We start from the raw sequence: 18,763 nt of genomic DNA on the forward strand, positions 1-18,763 counted from the left end.
GATCGTCAAGGAGAAAATCTACGGAGTTGCTAAGAGTCAACACCAACTTGACGGCCCATAATAAGGTACGATGCTGATGTTACGCTCAATATTGGCTGCCTTCATGTAAACACCCATGACCTGATGAGTGAATTAATCCATCTCCCAGGTTTGTGCAATATATTGAACCATAAAACCTTCTAACGTGCTTCCCTTCTTGGCATCCACAGTGACAACAGCTGATTTGTTTAAAAAGCAATTACTGCAGTGATATATTTTTTCAGCAAGGTATATTTATTTCTCTGCCATGCCTAAAGTGAGAGGTTGATGTATGTTTTCAGGTATTTAAACCCCCCTCCTACAAGTCAATCCAGGGATTTCACAATTTCACAGCCACTGGCTTAAACAAATAAATAAAACCAGGAGTTTGAGTTGTGAAATCAGAAGGTTTGGGAAAGTCATTCTTGTCCATTGAGGACAAAATATCAGCACAAAGCCATCAGTACTACAATGTTCAGTTGAAATAACTTGTTTCTGACATATCACATTTAAAAAAAACAATGAGAAAGAATAGATGGAGAGGTCAAACAAGCAAGGAACTATCTGAAATTCAATTTTAATCGTTTAGTTTTGTTTTAGATCTGCGTTTTCAAATCAATTATTACACCGGAAATCTAAACAGCCACTGCTGTTAATTGCAATACCGAATTCTACCTGTGGAATTCGAAGGCGTTAGCCAAGGCTGCTAAGTTTCTTTTAATAAAATTTGTTAGTCAGAAAAGGTGCTATTAGACTCCTTCTGATTTTTACCACCGTAGACTAACATGGCTCTCCTCCTACAGTGTCTGAAGATATACTATCTTAAGGGGGGAAAAGCATGAAGTAACAATAAAAACTGAGAACAGGGGAGGAAAAAAGAAAGAGAGAGAGAGAGAGAGAGAGAGAGAGAGAAAGAAAGAAAGAAAGAAAGAAAGAAAGAAAGAAAGAAAGAAAGAAAGAAAGAAAGAAAGAGAAAGAGAGAGAAAGAAAGAAAAGAAAGAAAGAGAAAGAAAGAAAAGAAAAGAAAAGAAAAAAGATTTCCTCTTTAGTAGCACAGTTCTAAAGCTTATGTGGCAATTGAGATACAGACTGATATTATTTGAATTGAAATGCACTGACCACCTAACCCTAGAGGCTCAAACACACAGCATTAAGCAAATATGTTTATTGTATATTGGTTATACATATAATTTGAGTGGGGCTCGATACAAAACCCATGTACACAACCAATGAATGTATTCACATTCTAAGTGAACGTAACCGACATGAAAATCTTCAATACACCAATAGCAAAACCCCAGATATGTCACATTCTTGTCACGCAACATAAAAGCAGGTATGTGGGTTTGTTCTTACAGTATTTTGTTTCCTTGAATGCTGTGTCAGGTCTCTAGAGAATCACAGTGTTAGCCTGAAAAATCTGATGTGGTGGCATAGGCTTCTTAACGGCAGCAAAAGGGAAGGAAGCAACAGATGCTTTGAGTCTCCAGAGGTTGCTCCTTGTCGCGCTCCAAGAGCTCTCGTGGAACCCTTAGAAAAATACATCTGCACAACCACAGCGTGAACGATCGACATCAGCCAACCAACGGGAAGAAAAATCTGACCGGAGGAAAGCGAAAGGAAAGGTTTGTGAATGAATATATGGCTTACATAATTCCAACACGTTAAAGAGACACACACGTGTACGAGGGTTACAGGAGACAGGCTTCCACGTCAACTGGGTTCTATGGTGCGGTCGCAATTCATTCTTGGCAAGTGGGGTGGGGTGGGGTGGGGGAGCCATTTACAAGGACGTGAACCAGAATGCCCCCCTCCCCGCCTCAAAAATCCTCAGCGTCCGGGGAAAAAAGAGCGTCAGATCAGGAATGTTCAAGAAATCTCAAGTTATCACATGGATAGGTTGGCACCGAGATGTGAACAGGTATCAAAGATAACAGTGGCTTTGTGAACAGAAGCTACACACAGCGTCACCACATGCACTATGAACTAGCGGCTAGCAGCACTTATAACAAGTTAGGCAAATGTAAAACACTTGTGCTTCCACCTCTTAGCAGAGAGACTAAGAAACAGCTGTATGTGCCCTACCACTGGTGCCACACTTCAATAACATGTCAGTCACAGACAAGCATTTGCTACAGAGATTATTTTTTTTTACCACTAGGAAGGCGGAAGGTCGATTACAACTTCCAAATAAATGGTGCATTTTTAGAAACAAAACCAGACGTGTTATTAAACAAACAAACAAACAAACAAAGTTTGTTTTCTTTTTTAAAGAGAAAAAGAAAAGAAAAATGTTGCCGTTCTAAGCGCAAGGCCATAGAGCGCCCTGGCCGGTTTCAAATCCTTACACGCATGCTAGGATTTTAGTTTCTGCAAGTTTGCTCGAATTTTAGTGCAAATCCTATTGAAACAAACATTAGAGCATCTGAAAAATATGCTTTCTGTGTTCATCTTTTTTTCCCCCCCTCAAAGCTGTTAGCACTGGGTTGGGTCCATATTTAGTCATCCACAAACTAAAGGATGAAATCAAAGGAACATCGTACTAACTTAAGATTTCAGTTCGTCTATTTCAAGTCTAGGTCTGACTCCACTCATTGTATTATTCAGCTAAAGTTGGCCAATGGAAACAATAGGTTATTGTTTTTTTAAGTGTGCGGCAGGGTTCAGTGCTAAATTTGTGTAAACTTCTTTGCTGCATTATTTAAACATTCCCACGCGAGCATCGCAACGGCTGAGACCATACCACATTTTTAAAAATACAGTGAAATCCAAGCATGTGCCCATCAAGAGGATTACAAGGCCCATAGAAACAAAGAAAGTACACAGAACCATGCAAAAGAGCTACCAAAGGGCAGGCTTAAAAAAAGACCCACATCTTGATCATCAAGAATTGACCATGAGGCCTTACTTGCTATTAGAATTCTAAACCACCAATAAAAGTCAAGCTGAAAATGGCATGAAACGTCAAGAATTGTTCATGAAGCATTTGCTTGCGCCTTTGAGGAGGGAGGGAGGGAGGAAGGGAGGGAGGGAGGGAGGGAGGGAGGAAGGAAGGAAGGAAGGAAGGAAGGAAGGAAGGAAGGAAGGAAGGAAGGAAGGAAGGAAGGAAGGAAGGAAGGAAAGAAACAAACACATCAGAACACTGTGGATAATGTTACATTTCACTAGAAAGGTACCTTCTTCAAAGCTACATGTCTGTTTATTCTAGGAAGCAGAGCTGTGTTTTTTTTCTCCCTTTATACCTGCACATCTATTTAGCTGCCTCAACAGGACAAAGAAAGAAAAGCTGGTTTGTTGTGCTTAAGCTCTGATAGGTACATTCTATTTAACAAGGCTTGGTCCATCTTGGTTCTGCCAGCTAGCTTGGCTTCGTATCTTCATTTGTAGGCCTGGCTAAGGACAGGACAGAATTGTGATCTGAACGTGGACTCCAGAGCAAAGACAAACTTCTGGGGTGGTCACCTTCATGAGAATGGAATACAGAGAAAGAGGGATGTAGAGCCGGACCACCATACGTTCAAAGCCACCACCTTTCCTGCCATAAAGCCTATCGGAACAGAAGGATAAATGGAAATTGATCTTATTCTCCAAACATGCCTTCCTAAAGAATCCTTTGTAATAACTGGAAGGCAAGATTTTATCCAAAGGATAAAGAATGACATGACTCAAACTAAAGCTGGAAAGAAAATGACTGCTTTAGTGTTGTCTAATCAGACCAATTTTTCAAGATTCCTTCTTATTTAGCTTTTTCAGCATCGACCTTGGTTACGTTTTACCGAGACCACTACTGATGTCTACGCTCTGAAGACAGACACATCAGAAAAAATGTGTTCATAAATAAAATACACAAGGTGTTGCTAGGAACTTAAAACAAGATTGTTTTCTTGAAACCTGCTTTTCTAGTGCATTGAATGCGGATGGCAAAGTGGAAGTTACAATCTCCAGAGAATCAGGCACTTAAATTCCTCTTGTCACCACCAGTTTTAAAAAAAAGGATGAGAATGCCAGGTTTGAAACTAGAGACCTTCTGTAGTTAAAGTATGTATCTTCTCTATCAATGAGTTAGAGGCCTTCTTCATAGCTTTATGCTAATAGCCTACAAGTACCAGCAGATACAGAAAGACAGCCCTCCTCAACTAGATGTCCTGCAGACGTGTTGGATTAAAGATCCCCACCCTTCAGTACATCTGGAGGACATTAGGTCAGGAGAGGGTACACTAATAAAAGTCTCCCTTCCAAGATAAGGTAGACCAAGTAATCAGACAATACTGAGACAAGATGGAGCCAGGCCCTAGTAGAATCCTATCATCGTCATCATCATCATCACGCAACTAGAGATACCAGCTTGCTTAACATTGGACTCCAAGAAAGATGCTTTCTAGAAAGTGGTGAATAGAAACGTATTCTTCATCAACTTCCTTCAGAAGGATCTCATTTAAGCTCAACTTGGAAATACACCCAAGGAACTCAGCAATGTAGGGACCCCAACCCGAGGCATCTGTGTTACCAGCCTAGCATCTGGTTGGTGACCCATCGCAACCTGAACAGCCTTTCTTAAGGACGCTACCCTGCAGGCATGACTTCTGTTCAGAATCTACATATACTTTTTTTTTTAAATTTTGTACACCAATGGTTCCAAGGTCTCCTTATTTATAAATATAGCTACATATTTACATGCACACATACACATTTACAACTCGGCAGGCGGAGCACATATAGGCCAGATGCACGACTGTCACCTACACCGTCTTTTAGAAGCAAAACTGGGCAGAAATGACAAAGCACCAGAGAGGAAAATGCGCTGCGCCTAGACCAAACCTAACGCCATTAAAAACCCTTTGCTATGAAGCTGTTCATTTGATTGCCAAGTCAACAATGAAGGCATTTCGAAACCAGAACTACTTTCTCCTCCTCTTCCTCCTCCTCCCCCTCCTCCTCCTCCTTCTGGGAAAGGGCAGGAGAAAAAAAAAACTCTGCCAACTCAATACCTATAATATCATCTTCATTGCACTTTAGGCCCGACCTAAGGCACCTCTTGCAATCGCTCCCAGACGTTGCTTTTCAGATGGGCAACAGATCCCAGCCCGGCTACTTCTAAAGGGCTGGCTGCTGTGTTTTAACTTGGAGAGTAGCTTGTAGGACCATTGGCAGAATGAGAGACCATTGAGAAAAACTATATTTACTTGGGCAACCAGACCAAGAGAAAGGACTTCTTCGTCATCCCTCCCTCCAGCCTTGTTCAAACCTAGCTACCAAAGGATCGCGTTTGCCACTAAATTTTTCAAAAGCACCCCATAATATATTGTGGAATATGCTTGCTAAGAGATTCCCCCCCCGCTTTTTTTTTTTAAAGAGTGGTGGAATTGTGCGCCCACTCTAATTTGCTAAGTCCAAATACACTGATTTCCATCAAAATCCTCTTTGGAAAAGAAGCACGGGACGGGATGCCAACAGCCACTTTGAAAACAGCAGCACACAGACATAAAGCCAGCACAATGATTTGCTCAGATCTCCTCCTAAATCTTGATGTTTGAATACGCTTTTCCCATTTTCCATCTACAAGTCGTCTTTGCTGGACTTCAAGCACTAACATTGTCCTTGAGGACCAAAGTCGTTCTGGCTCTATAAAGCCCAAGTCACTGGACACAGACTGGAGGCAAAGGAATGCAAACGTAAAAGTTCTTCCAAGAAAGCTTTGGAGATAGATCTCCATTCTGGAGTTGTGTGCCTCTTAAAGCCAGATGCTGAGGACCATTGGAGAGCGGTGTCTTTGCTTCACGTTTCCTCTTCCTTTCATGTACTTTTCCAGATTGTTCCCACTCACTTTTTCCCAAAAATTCATCCAGCCAAAGCTAAGAGCTTCCTTCAACATTTTCTGTTGGGTTAAGTAACCATGAATCCTACTTGCCCTCCTCTTATCGATAAACAGCTCTGGAAGGTGGAGATTTCTCACTGGCAGTGGAAGAAGCGATGGCCCTTCCCCTAACTAGGTTTTCTTTTCTGAGCAACTTGGGCACAGAGGCAAGGCAGTAGTTTTTATTTTTTTCCTTCACCAGGTGAACTCCTGCCATCAAAGTATGAATGGGATGAAAGCTCTTCTAGAACTTGAGGTGGAAGCATCAGGGAGAAGCGTCATCAAAGAATCTTCCACATCTGGCAGCGAGAATTGACAACAGTTGGGTGCAGAGAAAGGGATGGTATTTTTTGCCCAGGACTTTAGCCCAAAGCTGGAGAACTGCACATGGGGCGGTCCATAAGGAGAAGGGGCAAATCTTTTGATGTGATAACAGACCATGAGCCAATATTCCAGACTTAGGGGATAAAGTCTTGCATCCTTAGTCAATGTGCAATATAGACTTCCTTCTCAGAAAGAAACTTACGGACAGCGCTACGTTTTCCAAGATTATACCACCATCCCCTCAACTGAGCTGAACTCTTTTTTTGTGGGAGGGGTCAACCAAGCATATTGACTTGAACTGACTCTTATTGCTCTCTGCTTTGCACGATTTGTAGTCCCACCGTTCACATTTTAAATCCAGAATCTTTGGGGATAGATTTTTTTTTTCTGATGTTTTTTTCCTCTCTTTTTTTTTTCTCTTTTTGCTTTCAAATTTTTAAAAATAGTATAAAAATAAAGAATTTGCACACAAGGGCTAAAAGTGACTGGCTGCATTTAAATACTTGGGTGTGTGTGTGTGTGTGTGTGTATGTGTATTGTGTGGCCAGCTACATCTTCCAAATCAAAGCTTCAAAACCCATGAAATTGCTTTAGTCTAAAATTGTAAAACGTGTAGGAGGGACTGGTTTATCAAAATTGACTCCACACAGAATGGAACAGCTGTGCCCACAGCTATTTTACTCTTAAAAAGAAAAAAAAAAGACCTGTAAGTTCAAAAATAAAACTCAAGTAAATTCCTTTTGTCGATGTTCACATTAGAAAACTGCACCATTTCAAAAATCTGCAGCTAGGGCAAAAACCCTGCAGTAAGACATCCAGACTGTGTGTTTCCATGTTAATAATCGTCGAGCGTGGTTTCCAGGAACACGTTTCGGACATCTAGTATTGAAGCCAATTCCAAGATATGCTTCTGGAGATGGGGATTTTCCACAGTTTCATCCCTGGGCAGCTGGGGATACGATTCTGGATAGTTCCTGGTTTCCTGCTGGAGGAAAAGGAAGGAAAAATAAGAAGCCAGTAACACAAAGCAGTTGAACGGTCTGATGAAGACATCATAAGGAACAGAAATGTCTTTCAAAAATACGCTGCTGGCCGACACACCAGAAGTTACACAAAGCTGCCTACAGCCCAAGCAGAAATGGAAGAGGGCTGGATATTTGCAGTGATGTTTACTTGAGCCTTCTGGCGGGGTAGATCCTTTGCTCCTTCCTTCTGCATGAGCAAGTGAACCAGGATGCCTTCAAGCAAACCATAGCTTTCCGCACTGTCCGAAATGAGGCCTATGGTTCACAGCTTTGGAACAAGCCAGGATGCCAAAGCAAGACTGGAAGCTGCTCCTCTGGCTTACTCCAACGCTGCTGTTATTTCTCCGGTTCATACAGGGCACGCAACAATAGTTAAATGAAGACTTCCACGTTGGGTTCTTGCTCATGCAAATGGAGGAGGAAGATTCTGGGTTCACGTGAAACACTCATCCACACCTTGGCTTATCACGCTAGTATAAGGTTGCTTAGATCCAAGTACAAAATTGAGATGGTCATATCAGGAAGTGGGTACAAAACAGTGATCCCAGGATGCTGGACCTTCCATGCCCTCAAAAACAACGACTCTAAGTGATTCAGATACACGGAATTTAGATACAGACTGGATTCTGGTTCAGTTGTTACAATGACATAGCAGTTGCCTAACAAAGCTCTAAACCAAGATTAACAAAGTACATTCTATCTCATGGTACATCAAAACAAACCAACAACTCACATTCTAGCTTAACATGGTAGCATACTAAAATAATAGGTTCCTCAGTAGAAATATCTGAATACCGAACTTTGCAAACGCTTCACCCCCTGCCCCAAAGAATCCTCTGTATTAGTAAACATATGACAGAATCAAATTGTTCTCACAAGAGAAAAAAAAAAGATCATTGCCATACCCGGAAGATTTTGTGCATCCTCATGGTGGCTGAGCAGAAAACAAACCTTGTGAGAAGCAAGCGCAGGAATTCATCTCCAAAAAACTGGAGAAAGGCCTGGTCTATAATGAGGAGGGAAAAAAGAAAGCTGGAATTAGAAAAGTTATCTTTAACATTTCCAAGAAAAGGGGATGAGATTATTTCTCACCTCTACATCTCTCAAATACTCACAACTACATATAAAAATCAGAGTTATTGCAGGAATTCAGACTCCTGACAAATGGTTGTCCACTCCCTTCTTGAACACATCCAGTGAAGAGATGTTCAACTTTCTCAATCACTGGTTCCCTATTAAACCGCCTTAACAATTAAGACATTTTCTCCTGACTTCAACTAGAATCTTCCTTCCTGTCATTAAAAATTATTCCACATACTTCACAATGGGACAATAAAAAAGATTGCTTTTTTAGCAACACCAGATGCTTGAAAAGTGCTATTGTATTTCCTCCTCTATCATCCTTTCTGAAGGCTAACGTTACCCAGATCCCTCAGACTTGCTTCATAAGATTTAGTTTCAGCCCCTTCTTGCCTTCTCTTTACGCATTCTAGGTTCTCTGAATCTTTCAGTAATGATGGTACCCAGAAGTGAATGCAGAACTTGAGGGGGGTTTTGATCAATGAAAAATAAGGTGGGACTGTGACTTCTACTGATGTTGCCTAAAATTGCCCATGACTTTTAACAGCCATGGCACACTTTTGATTCATATTAAGCTTATGGTCAACTCCAAGATCCTTTTCAACCTGAAACAAGCCATGGATCTCCAATCCTATACCTGTGCATTTGATTTTTGTTTCCTAAGCGAAGCCCTTTGCATTTCTTACATTTCATTTTGCTATTTTCAGCCCATCTTTCTAACCTGTCACGCTCTTTTGAAATACTGCTTTTGTCATCCAGAGTTTCAACTAACCCACCTGGTTGTTGTGTCATCTGTATTGTCTTGAAAGCCTTTCAGAGTTGTGAAAGCCTGTCAAAGCTCCTCTCTACGTACTCAGCTTATGCTTAACACAATCAAGGCATCGTTGGTTTGAGTTTCTTATGGTTTTTTTACTTTACCAGGACTCAGATATCTTTTTTGTAATCTCTACATTCTCCTGACATTCCGTCACAGCAGCAATCCCTCACCTCTTCATCCGAGCCATTCATGGGAATGTAGAAGACCAAAATCAGAATTCTAAGCCACTTCATTTGATACCTACTTCCAGAGTGATGAGGAACCACGGAGAAGCACTTTTGAATATGGTTGTCAAGCCAGCTATTGATCTACCACATGAACATGCAATCCAGTCCACACCTAACTTGCTAATGTCACTGGTGGCCAGATTTTTGGGGAGCTACAAATCTCCTTCTCCTTCAAAACATACCTATGGAACGGGAATGAGTCAACAGCTGTGCGATATCCCGGTTGATTTTGCGAAGGTAATCATGACATTTGTCCCATAATCCTTTACGCATGCTTGATAATCCAGAGACAAATAGGAATGCCATTAGAGGGTTGTTCAAAAAGAAGGTGAAGAGACTGCCTCGTTGAGATTGATCTAGAAGACAATAAAAACCAAACAACTTCACACTGAACCCAGGAGAAACGGGGAGTGAGTGAGAGAGAGAAGTGACCCATGGTGACATTTCTGAATTCCCCCCTCAAATCTGAGCAGTTCAGAAGGGCGTTTATTTAAGACCTCTGTTACTCCTTCTGGTTATGGTCATTTATAATAAGAGCTTGATGGCTTTCATGATGATCGTTTTTGTATTATTTTTATATTACTGTCACCGTTGTTTGGGCTAATTATACAACTGCATGAGTCCACTTGCAAATTGGCAGTACATAAACAAAAGTAAATGAATACATCAATAGGATTCTTGGGGTGGGACTTCCTCTCTGCTGGAGACATTCACCGTTTGGTGTATTTTTGTTGTCGCTGCTGTTGTTTTTAAAGGGAAATACTCTATGTTTGGCCTTACTCTGGACTAATTTTTTTCACCACCTTCCCAGGAGCAAATAGACTTTTTTCCCCCAGTCATGGAACATAACTTACCTCCAGAGCCAAACGGTGAAGTCTCCAGCTTCTCTCATGCATTCACTGCTGACCACCAGTTTCCTGTGTCACAAATTATGTCACCAGACTGGACTTCATGCTGGGAAGGAGGTGATAAAGGGGCGTCTCTCTCTGAGAGCGACGCCTCTGAACCATTTACAGTTATAGGGACTGGAAAAACGGGTTGGAAAGTTAATTGGTATAGAGCGCCTTTCAAACCAGCAAATAGTTAGCTCCCAACCAAGATTCGCTAAGGGTGCCAGAGACGTTTCCACTAAGTCAACCCCAACACACAAAGTCTACCACAGGTTTGGTTGGAATAAAACAGCAGTTAATACACACACCCAGGGCAGCCCCCTGTGGGAACCCAGAGATTGGTGGAAGCCCTGCTCTCCCATTTCTTCCTCAAGATCCTTAGAGAAGCACAATTCTTGCCTGTACAATACAGGCACGTGGCTGGGGACTTGGGATAAGAATGCTGGAAGGTATCTCTCTCCCTCAATGGGAGCTCACTGGTTGGAGATCTTCAGCCAGCTTGTTCCAAGAGCCGTATAGCATCTTTTTGAAAAATGGAAGGGACAGAGAAAAGGAAGCCTTCTCTGTTTCCCACCTTCCTGCTGTCTTCCTGTCAGCTCTTTGAGATAGATCAGACTAGGAAACCCAAGTTATGAATGCTAACATTACTTTTATTATAAGATTACAGTAACAGAATCTTGCAAGTCTGAATGTGCCTCTCTCATCCCTCCCTTTATCTTCAAGAGAACTAGGGTCTCTTTCTCAAATTACATTCCTGCCTCGGACTCAAATTTCTTTTATCAGACTGTGATCTTGGTTGCAGTTCCTCTTCCTGCTCCTCAAGGTTATTCCAAAACCCCTTACACTTCCACTGCTGAAACCCTAAAGGTTTAAAGAATGGCTTTCGGCCCTATTGACTTTGTTGCCATACAGCATGAAGGACATTTAGGAGAAGAGAAAGAAGTCAAGGGTGTTTCCTCCCTTTCTATCAGCCAAAAGATCAATGTACCTTACACAGGATGGAAGCAACTTTGAATTAAGGGCTGAGATTTATCATTCCAATAATGGGGACTTTGGGGGTTTTTTTCCTCTTTCTAGCATGTTTTGAGAGGAGTCTAACACCACTTTGTAAAACTCAACTGACAGATCTGGAGACTCCCTCAACATTCCACTGAAGAATTTAAGGACACCGACTCCAAGATCAGCTACATTCCTGAGTTCCACCCAATTTTTTTCTGGGCTTTTCCTTCTGCTGACTGATGAACAGTCCCAAGAATCCTGAAAACATGCAATGGATGGAGAATTTCAGTGGCCTTAATGAAGGTGTTGCTTTTATGAATTTTGGATAGGTGTGGGGTTCTTTTTTCATTTTGCTTTATTCCTTATGGCATGGGAAGAGAGGAATTTTTAAGCCTCCCAACAGGCTTCTACAAACTGGACCGCCATCATCAGAATACAGTAACAGGATCGAGCAGACTTTTTTCTGTCTTCCCTCTTCTGAAACCAGCCACATTCCTTAAATTCCAAAAGCCACAGGATAGGAGTCCTTTGCAGGTCATGCTGTGTTCAACTGCTTGTTTTTCCAGAGGAATGCTCTCTCCTACACCTCTGCAGAAACCACAGCTCACTTTTAAGTGGATCCATTTTCCTTCCTAATTGCTAAACGTTTTTATTGTCCTTTCTTTGATGAGCGAATGCCCCCTTCAATGATTAGAGCTCTTTCCTTTTTGAATTTTATCAGATTCTGAAATGGCCTCCTTAACGCAACATTTATTTTTGTTGATGGTTGGTACACGGATCACCCAACACTCAAGAGCAATGCTAGGTTTTTCCAGGAGAACAACATGGTAGGCTAGAAACAAGTGCCCCAAGCTTTTATGTTGTTTCCCCTAATACAATTTTAGAAGAGATCAAGTATGAGTTAATTTGTGCAGACTCAGCATTCATTCTTCATGCTGAGCTTGGTTATTGGCTTCTAGATGTTTCATTACCCAACTACTATAGGTAACATCACCAGCACTGATGTTGTTACCTACAGTGGTTGAGTAATGAAACATCTGTAAGCTAACAACCAAGCTCAGAGAGCATCAACAACTCCATAGTTCAACCCTGAGCTATACAGCTTCTATTGGATTAAATCCAAGAGAAGCTACTGAGAATAAATCCAAGAGTAGTACTGACTTCTATTGGATTCATTCTTCAGTTGGGGCCAAGTACAGGAACCTATGACAGCCCAATTCATAGTATGCTAAAAGCTATTGGGAAGACATGAGAAAAGTAGATATATGGGGCAAAACCAAGACTGCTGTCCCAGAGTAATCCCAACTCAATGAATGCTTTAGGTTCAACTCATTCATTAATGTGAGCATTTACCGTAAAACCCGAAAAGGCAGATTCTCTCTGCTTGAAAGGGCTGGTTATGTTTCGGAGCAATCAAGGAGAACAAATGTTGCACCAGCTTTTAATCTGTGAAACTAACCCCTTCCACTCGTTGGTATTTTTGAGACTACAAAGTTGTAATGCCAGAACAGGAGAGGAGAAGCATTCTCCTACCTTGCAACGCTTTTGGATACGTTGTTGGAGAAAGCAAGCACACCAGCGGCTGCCCAAATAAGTTGGTGAAATTCTAGAAGGAAACCATAGAAAGAGACCAGCATGGACCTCAGACACAATTTCACTCTTAAAAGAGAGGTCTGTTTAATCAAATGCACACAGTCCGTTCCATACAAGAAGCATGATCTGGTCAGTCTGTTGGACCAAGAAGTTTATGTTGTGCGTCAGTAAGAGGAATTTATGTTGTGAGTCATATGGACAACACAACAGGACATTTCCCAGCGTAGAAGACCATGCTGAGAAGCAAAACTGTTTTCTTTGTCAAGCCAGTTTTTCTCTTAACACATTCCTCATGGTGGGAAAGATATTGGAGGGTGCTGGAAATTTCTGGAGGGGGTAGGCACAGGGGAAAAAGAGAAGATACGAGCAACTGCACCAGCCTTTTTTCCTGCCTGATGTTCAGGATCTAACATACAAAATAGCAATTCCTTTTCAAAGGGGTCAGTCCACTAAGTTTCATGAAACTAATTCCTACCAAGATAATATATTAGAGACCAGCAGGATTTAGCAAGAATAATATCCATCTCCCTGGCTTGGCATCCTCTTTCTTTCTCCTCTTTTAGCAATGTGCTGATTAAGCACAGTGCTCCAAACGGAGATGTAACTCAAGCAGATTTATGAGGCAGAAGGCTACAAAGAAAAAGGATCCTGTTTGTAGTCCTGGGCAAAACAGCAGCCACGGCAGAGTTGCTGGCGTGAGCAAAAAGAAAGTATGAACCAACTTGTGGAAATAAACAATGGAGCCCACCAAAATGCGCTCTGTCCTGGTTTGCATGTTGTGCTGGCTAACTGCAATCGGCCAGGTTTACGTAACAGGCAAATCCATAAAGTAGGCCTTCTGAACCACAATCAGTAGGTTCACACCACCAAACAAACTACGTCAAGGATCACTGCAAGGTAAGAATCCAAGAACACACCCAAGTTGCAGGATTTCTCTGCAGTCATTGGTGTTTTAACTCCATAAAGAACATGGGAAGGCCAGGAACAGATCATGCAGTTATTTCCTGGATGATTGTTTCAAAACAGATGCTTTGGGCAGAAACCTAAGCAAAGTTCAGGTTTCCTCTTCTAGAAACCTTTAGATTTGGGGGGAAACAGAATCACAGTTTACTCCTCATTTGCAACTTAAATGCTAAATTCAAGAAAGTATTTCTCGAATGTTAGCCTCACCTCCTTCTCTGGGCAGTTGGTTTCTTCATTCTATTCCATATACAGCCCAGCGTCCCTGGACAATATGTTCACGAGGACTAGCAACTCTAAACAGCATTAGCAGGGGCCTTACCTTGTAGGCGACGCTGTTCGAGGAATCCACTATGACAAACAGAGGCTTCCTGGTGAAAGGGTACAGATCACCAGGGTGCAGGCTGGAAAAGGAAACAGGGAAGGATTCAGAATGTGTAGGGAAATTGCACAAAGGTGGGAAGATTCAACACTACCCACCATGGAGGAATAGTTGAAAATGATGGAACTTGCTGAGATGGCTAAATTGACTTCCTTGATCAAAGAAAAGACCATATCTATGTTGAGTGCTGGTGGGACACCCCTTGTAGACTGTTTGCGCGAAACAGAAAAAAAATGAACTTATGATTTATGGTTTTCATGATCGGACAGGATAGTTATAGCAAGAAGAGAGTCATGTTGTGACTGTAGAGTAAGAGGTAAATTTATAATTGTACTTATAACTGCTATAAAGAAGATCGGAAGCTACTTCCTTGTATCTTTCTTCTTTCCTATTTTCCTTTTCCTTTATTTTTTTTTCTTTTCTTGCACTTTTAGCCTTCTCTTTGATTTCTTTCTCAGTTCTGTGAAATAAACTGAGATGGTGACCAGTCTCATATCATAAAGCGAGGGGGTCAAACAGAAACCTTCTCAATCCCACTAATAGTTACTATTGACTATTACTGCACACTGGTACTGAACAGTCTAGGCATCTTTATGTAGCCAAGGCAAAGGCCCAAAGGCTAATGGGAGTGGAATACCAGGTTTTCCAAAGCATGATATCCCAGACTGATTGATTTGATTTACATGGCCACCCATCTCGCAACGGTGACTGCAGAGGGCAACCGGCCGCCCAATCTTCCAGGAACAAACAACTCACCAATGCATTTCCTTGTACAACTGGTTCCGTTTATGGATTGCGTCCCCGTTTACGACATCCCGGTTGCTATTTGTCAGGACACCCCCAAAATCATAGGGACCTGCAGGCGACAAATGAGGGGGGAGTCAAGGTAAGGAAATCAGCTGGTTTGGTGAGGAAATAAGCATGGAATAAGGACTACAATTCCATTTAGAAGAATTGGGATAGTTGAAAGAGCTTGCAGGTGACTTGCTGGACCACAGACTTTGGGTTTAGATCTAATGCAGCTTCTGCCTCCCTCCTTGGTTATATAAAATATTGTCAAGCCTTCATCCTTTCAGCCTAGCATTCAGTGAACTTCCATATTGTTCAGTGCTTCTCAGACTTGGCAACTTTAAGATGGGTGGACTTCAACTCCCAGAATTCTGGGAGTTGAAGTCCACCCATCTTAAAGTTGCCAAGTTTGAGAAACACTGATACAGTTCTTTGGTGGATTGATTAACATTTTGTCACAAGGACAGGTTGGATGTAAGCCTGCATGGCTGTCACTGGTTTCTCCCAGTATTGCAAAAAGATGGCTTTCCAGAGAACCATGTTTAGTTCATACAGCAAGGATCCATACAATCTTGGACACACCCCGCTATTGATACCCCACAGAACAAGAATCCTTCTTTCATCCCATGGGCAAGTCATAATTTCAGAATTGTAATTAATGCTAGCCAACACCAGAAAGGCCACCACTGAGAGCCTGAGAGAGGGGAGGGGGGCTTTGGAAGGCTTCAAAAAATCCCCCCAAAGGGGGACAAATTATTTGTTCATCTGGTTCTCAGCAATCGTGAGGCTGGCTCTACTGTTAGGCAAAGTGAAAGGGTGATGGTGAGAGGCTGGGAGGTGGGGAAGTGTGCATCACACTCCCTGCCCTGGTCTCTCCAGCGACTCTTTTGTGTTTGGGTCGATTTAAGATGCTTTAATGAATGGAATGGAAAGGAAGAATACCTTCGCCTTTGGTAGCAAAACCTCGTGGGTTTACCTGGGGCATCAGCCACATCGTATGGTTTACAGCACCAAGTAAGGTCAACTCAGGAGAACAGGACCCTCTTTCACAACACCATGCCAAGTTTAAGCTGATTTAGACTTAGCTCCTGATTCTTATAATCAGGTGGTATAGGAGAGCAAATAGCATGGTTTCCGATGGCATAAACCCTAAACTAGACAAGCCACAGTTAAAAAAAAACCCCACTCCCTCAAATTCCCCTTTCCAAGCCCTACCCCATCTGCATGCATGATGTAGCCCTATCCAGTTTATGATTTTTGGCCAGTCAAAGGTTCCCACACCTTCAGCCCAAACCAGTGTGGGTATATTTAGAATTCCAGTCTCACCAAATTCCAGAGGGCTTCTTGCCAACTAAGTATTCACAGAGCATATATTCAGCCAAGGTAGAAAGCAAGGCACCTGCTGATCCCTATTCATGCCCTCACCAATGGATAATTTGTTAACACCCAACCAAGTTAGGTGTGAAACACAGTCCTATAAATCAGCATTAGATATTGGACTGTATGCATCCTTTTCCATTGGAAGACCTGAAGGGCCAGATTGGGGACATGTGATCCCAGAGAAGTCTATGTGATTGCAAAGAGTCAACATTGACTTGAAGGTACATAATAATCAAGACACACTTTTAATTGAGAATCAAAACCACAGCTCTTTATTGTCAATAAATCCAGGTTCAACTCTGGATGCCAATCAGATGGATCTTCTTAGCATCAATTGTGTTGGATGTGCTCCTTCACTACATCAAGCCATGACGTGATTCATTTGGTTTTCTTACAGACCAAGGCTTGGTGTGACATGCAATCTAGACCCCAGTCTGGCAGAGATTGAGGTGAGTGGAAGCTTCTCTAATACTTGCACTAAAGAGCTGAGAAACTGCGCCCAAAGTTTTTGGATGACCTAGATCAGTCCAACAGTCCTCATTCTGCTTAAGAGCCAGAAGAATTGCTGGACATCTCAAAGGCTTTCCAAAAGTTAGAGATGGATGGCTGGTCTACTGAATATCAGAGATAAGAGCTCACAAAACATAGACAAAAGCACATATGCTCCTGAAAAGAGAATGGACCCAGCCCCAAAGCACACTCCTAAAATCCTGTAACAAAAGCTATTTGTGGGGGCAGGGGGGAACCCCACAACTTTTAAACTTTTTTTACAGGGTTTTGTTGGGAGGAGTGGGTGAAAGAATCTGGAAAAGTTTATGATTCATGCAAGGAAGATGTAACAAGCATGCATTTTATAAAGGAATGCAAATCTTAAATGGATGGAGTGAGGCGAGGATAATGTCAATGTAAAGGAATCCCTTGGTTGAAGGCAAACCTAATTCCATGAGATCCCAATTTGTTTTACTTTGTTTTCTCCAAGTATTCAGCAGCAAATTTCAAAAGGGGGGAGGGCTTTGGGAGGGAGGGCTGAGCAACAGCTGGCAAATTGCACCTGAACCTCCTCTTCCCAAGTTGGACAAGGAAGGACACAGAAGTGGGGATCGGAGGAGGGAAACTACTGAAGTCATGAGGAGGGCTTGAATTGTCATGACAAACAAGGAAACACTCACCAGGTCACCCCCAGACCACGTTGGAAAGTTACCAAGGTCTGGTTTTGCATCTGAACTGGGTTTTCAAAAAGGCAGGCCAGGTAAACCAGAAAAACTTCAGAATTTCTGACAGGCTAGGTGGAATTATCCATGATAGTCAATAGGAACATCTCTGTCTTCATCACATCCTACCGGACGTTCTCCATAGAGAGCCCCGGGGCATATAAGCTGCTTCTTCATCCCTTCTTCTCCAGAGCAAGAACAGATGGACATGTCCCTGACTGACACGGCCCACCAGCAGTAGGGTCAAAAGTGCACAGGCCCATGCTTTCACCACACAAAAGGGACTGTGCCTAAACCGGGAAGGACCAGAACTGGGTCAAATTCTTCTGGTCTCTGAAAAGTACAGAGTTGAAGACCCATTCTTGGCCTAACTTGACACGCCAGTGGAGGAAAGCATAGGTTTCTCCTGGGAGCAGGGGGGAGATTGTGGAGGCTGCCTCGCCGTCTGTGAAACATAAAGAGAATTCAAGCCCTGTTCATGACAGGGAGCATTCCTTTATTTGTACCTTCACTATCCGAACGACCTGAAGGAAAGACGCCCGTGGCTGACAAGTAGATCAACAGGACGCTGTTTGCAGGCAGCTCCTGAAAGAGGAACCAGAGGAGGAATGAGAGGAGGGAAGTCAGGAAGATATATTTCGGAAGAGAGATATTTTTAAAGAGCTGCTATCACAGATTACTCAAGGTTTCTTGAAAACTCAAACAGGCAAAGCTCTGGGAGAGCAAACTACGTCAACCCCTAAACAAACTCTTCCAAGGACAAACAACTTCCTTCTGTAAAACAAGGTGAAACCCTAACTCAGTATCTGTCTGTTGCCTGTCCAGGGTCACCTTCACCTTACCTGGAGGGTCTCTTGACCTCACTGAGTCTATTATTGCTTCCAGTAGAGATAGGGAAGAACAAGCCCAGCCTCACCTCTCTTGCACAAACCTTAAATGATGCCGCTAGGAAGGTATAGAGCTGGCTGAAGGTTGGTTTGTACAACAAGTACTTGTGAGGGTTTTCTCTTCTGGCTGGTTTTTCTGTGGTCTCCTGCGTAAGAGAGAAATATACCTCCTTAAAGAAGCTCTAACTGTTTTTTCAAAGACAAAAGCTCTGCCTTCTTTGATCTGGCTGGTGTTTCATATGGAACCGTGGTTTCCTTGCGGGGTTCACACACTGCTCCAAGACAGATGCCGCGATTTACGAACCACAACAGCGAGATCATGAAACC

The 18,763-nt window shown here is 42.4% G+C and overlaps 1 protein-coding gene across 3 annotated transcripts in view; it reads right to left on the reverse strand.

Annotated features, from left to right (window-relative positions):
• Window positions 1-1,601: 1,601 nt before the first annotated feature.
• SCAI (suppressor of cancer cell invasion) overlaps window positions 1,602-18,763 on the reverse strand; it is a 45,098-nt gene continuing 27,936 nt past the window's right edge. For 2 of the 3 annotated variants that reach the window (XM_088147028.1, XM_088147029.1), the window contains 8 exons: window positions 18,481-18,582; window positions 18,056-18,134; window positions 14,926-15,025; window positions 14,110-14,191; window positions 12,768-12,840; window positions 9,528-9,701; window positions 8,127-8,227; window positions 1,602-7,181 (listed from right to left, as the gene is read on the reverse strand). In XM_088147028.1, coding sequence (XP_088003154.1) covers window positions 7,032-7,181; window positions 8,127-8,227; window positions 9,528-9,701; window positions 12,768-12,840; window positions 14,110-14,191; window positions 14,926-15,025; window positions 18,056-18,134; window positions 18,481-18,582 — 861 coding nt within the window. In that variant the 3' untranslated portion in view covers window positions 1,602-7,031. Of the gene's footprint in view, window positions 7,182-8,126; window positions 8,228-9,527; window positions 9,702-10,199; window positions 10,371-12,767; window positions 12,841-14,109; window positions 14,192-14,925; window positions 15,026-18,055; window positions 18,135-18,480; window positions 18,583-18,763 lie in introns of those variants that run through there. The other variant, XM_088147030.1, reaches the window with a different exon arrangement.

This window comes from Python bivittatus, unplaced genomic scaffold (genome assembly GCF_059951505.1).
Source record: "Python bivittatus isolate LINGU-HERP-01145 unplaced genomic scaffold, Pbiv_v1 ctg000160_np1212, whole genome shotgun sequence".
Taxonomy (NCBI): Eukaryota; Metazoa; Chordata; class Lepidosauria; order Squamata; family Pythonidae; genus Python; species Python bivittatus.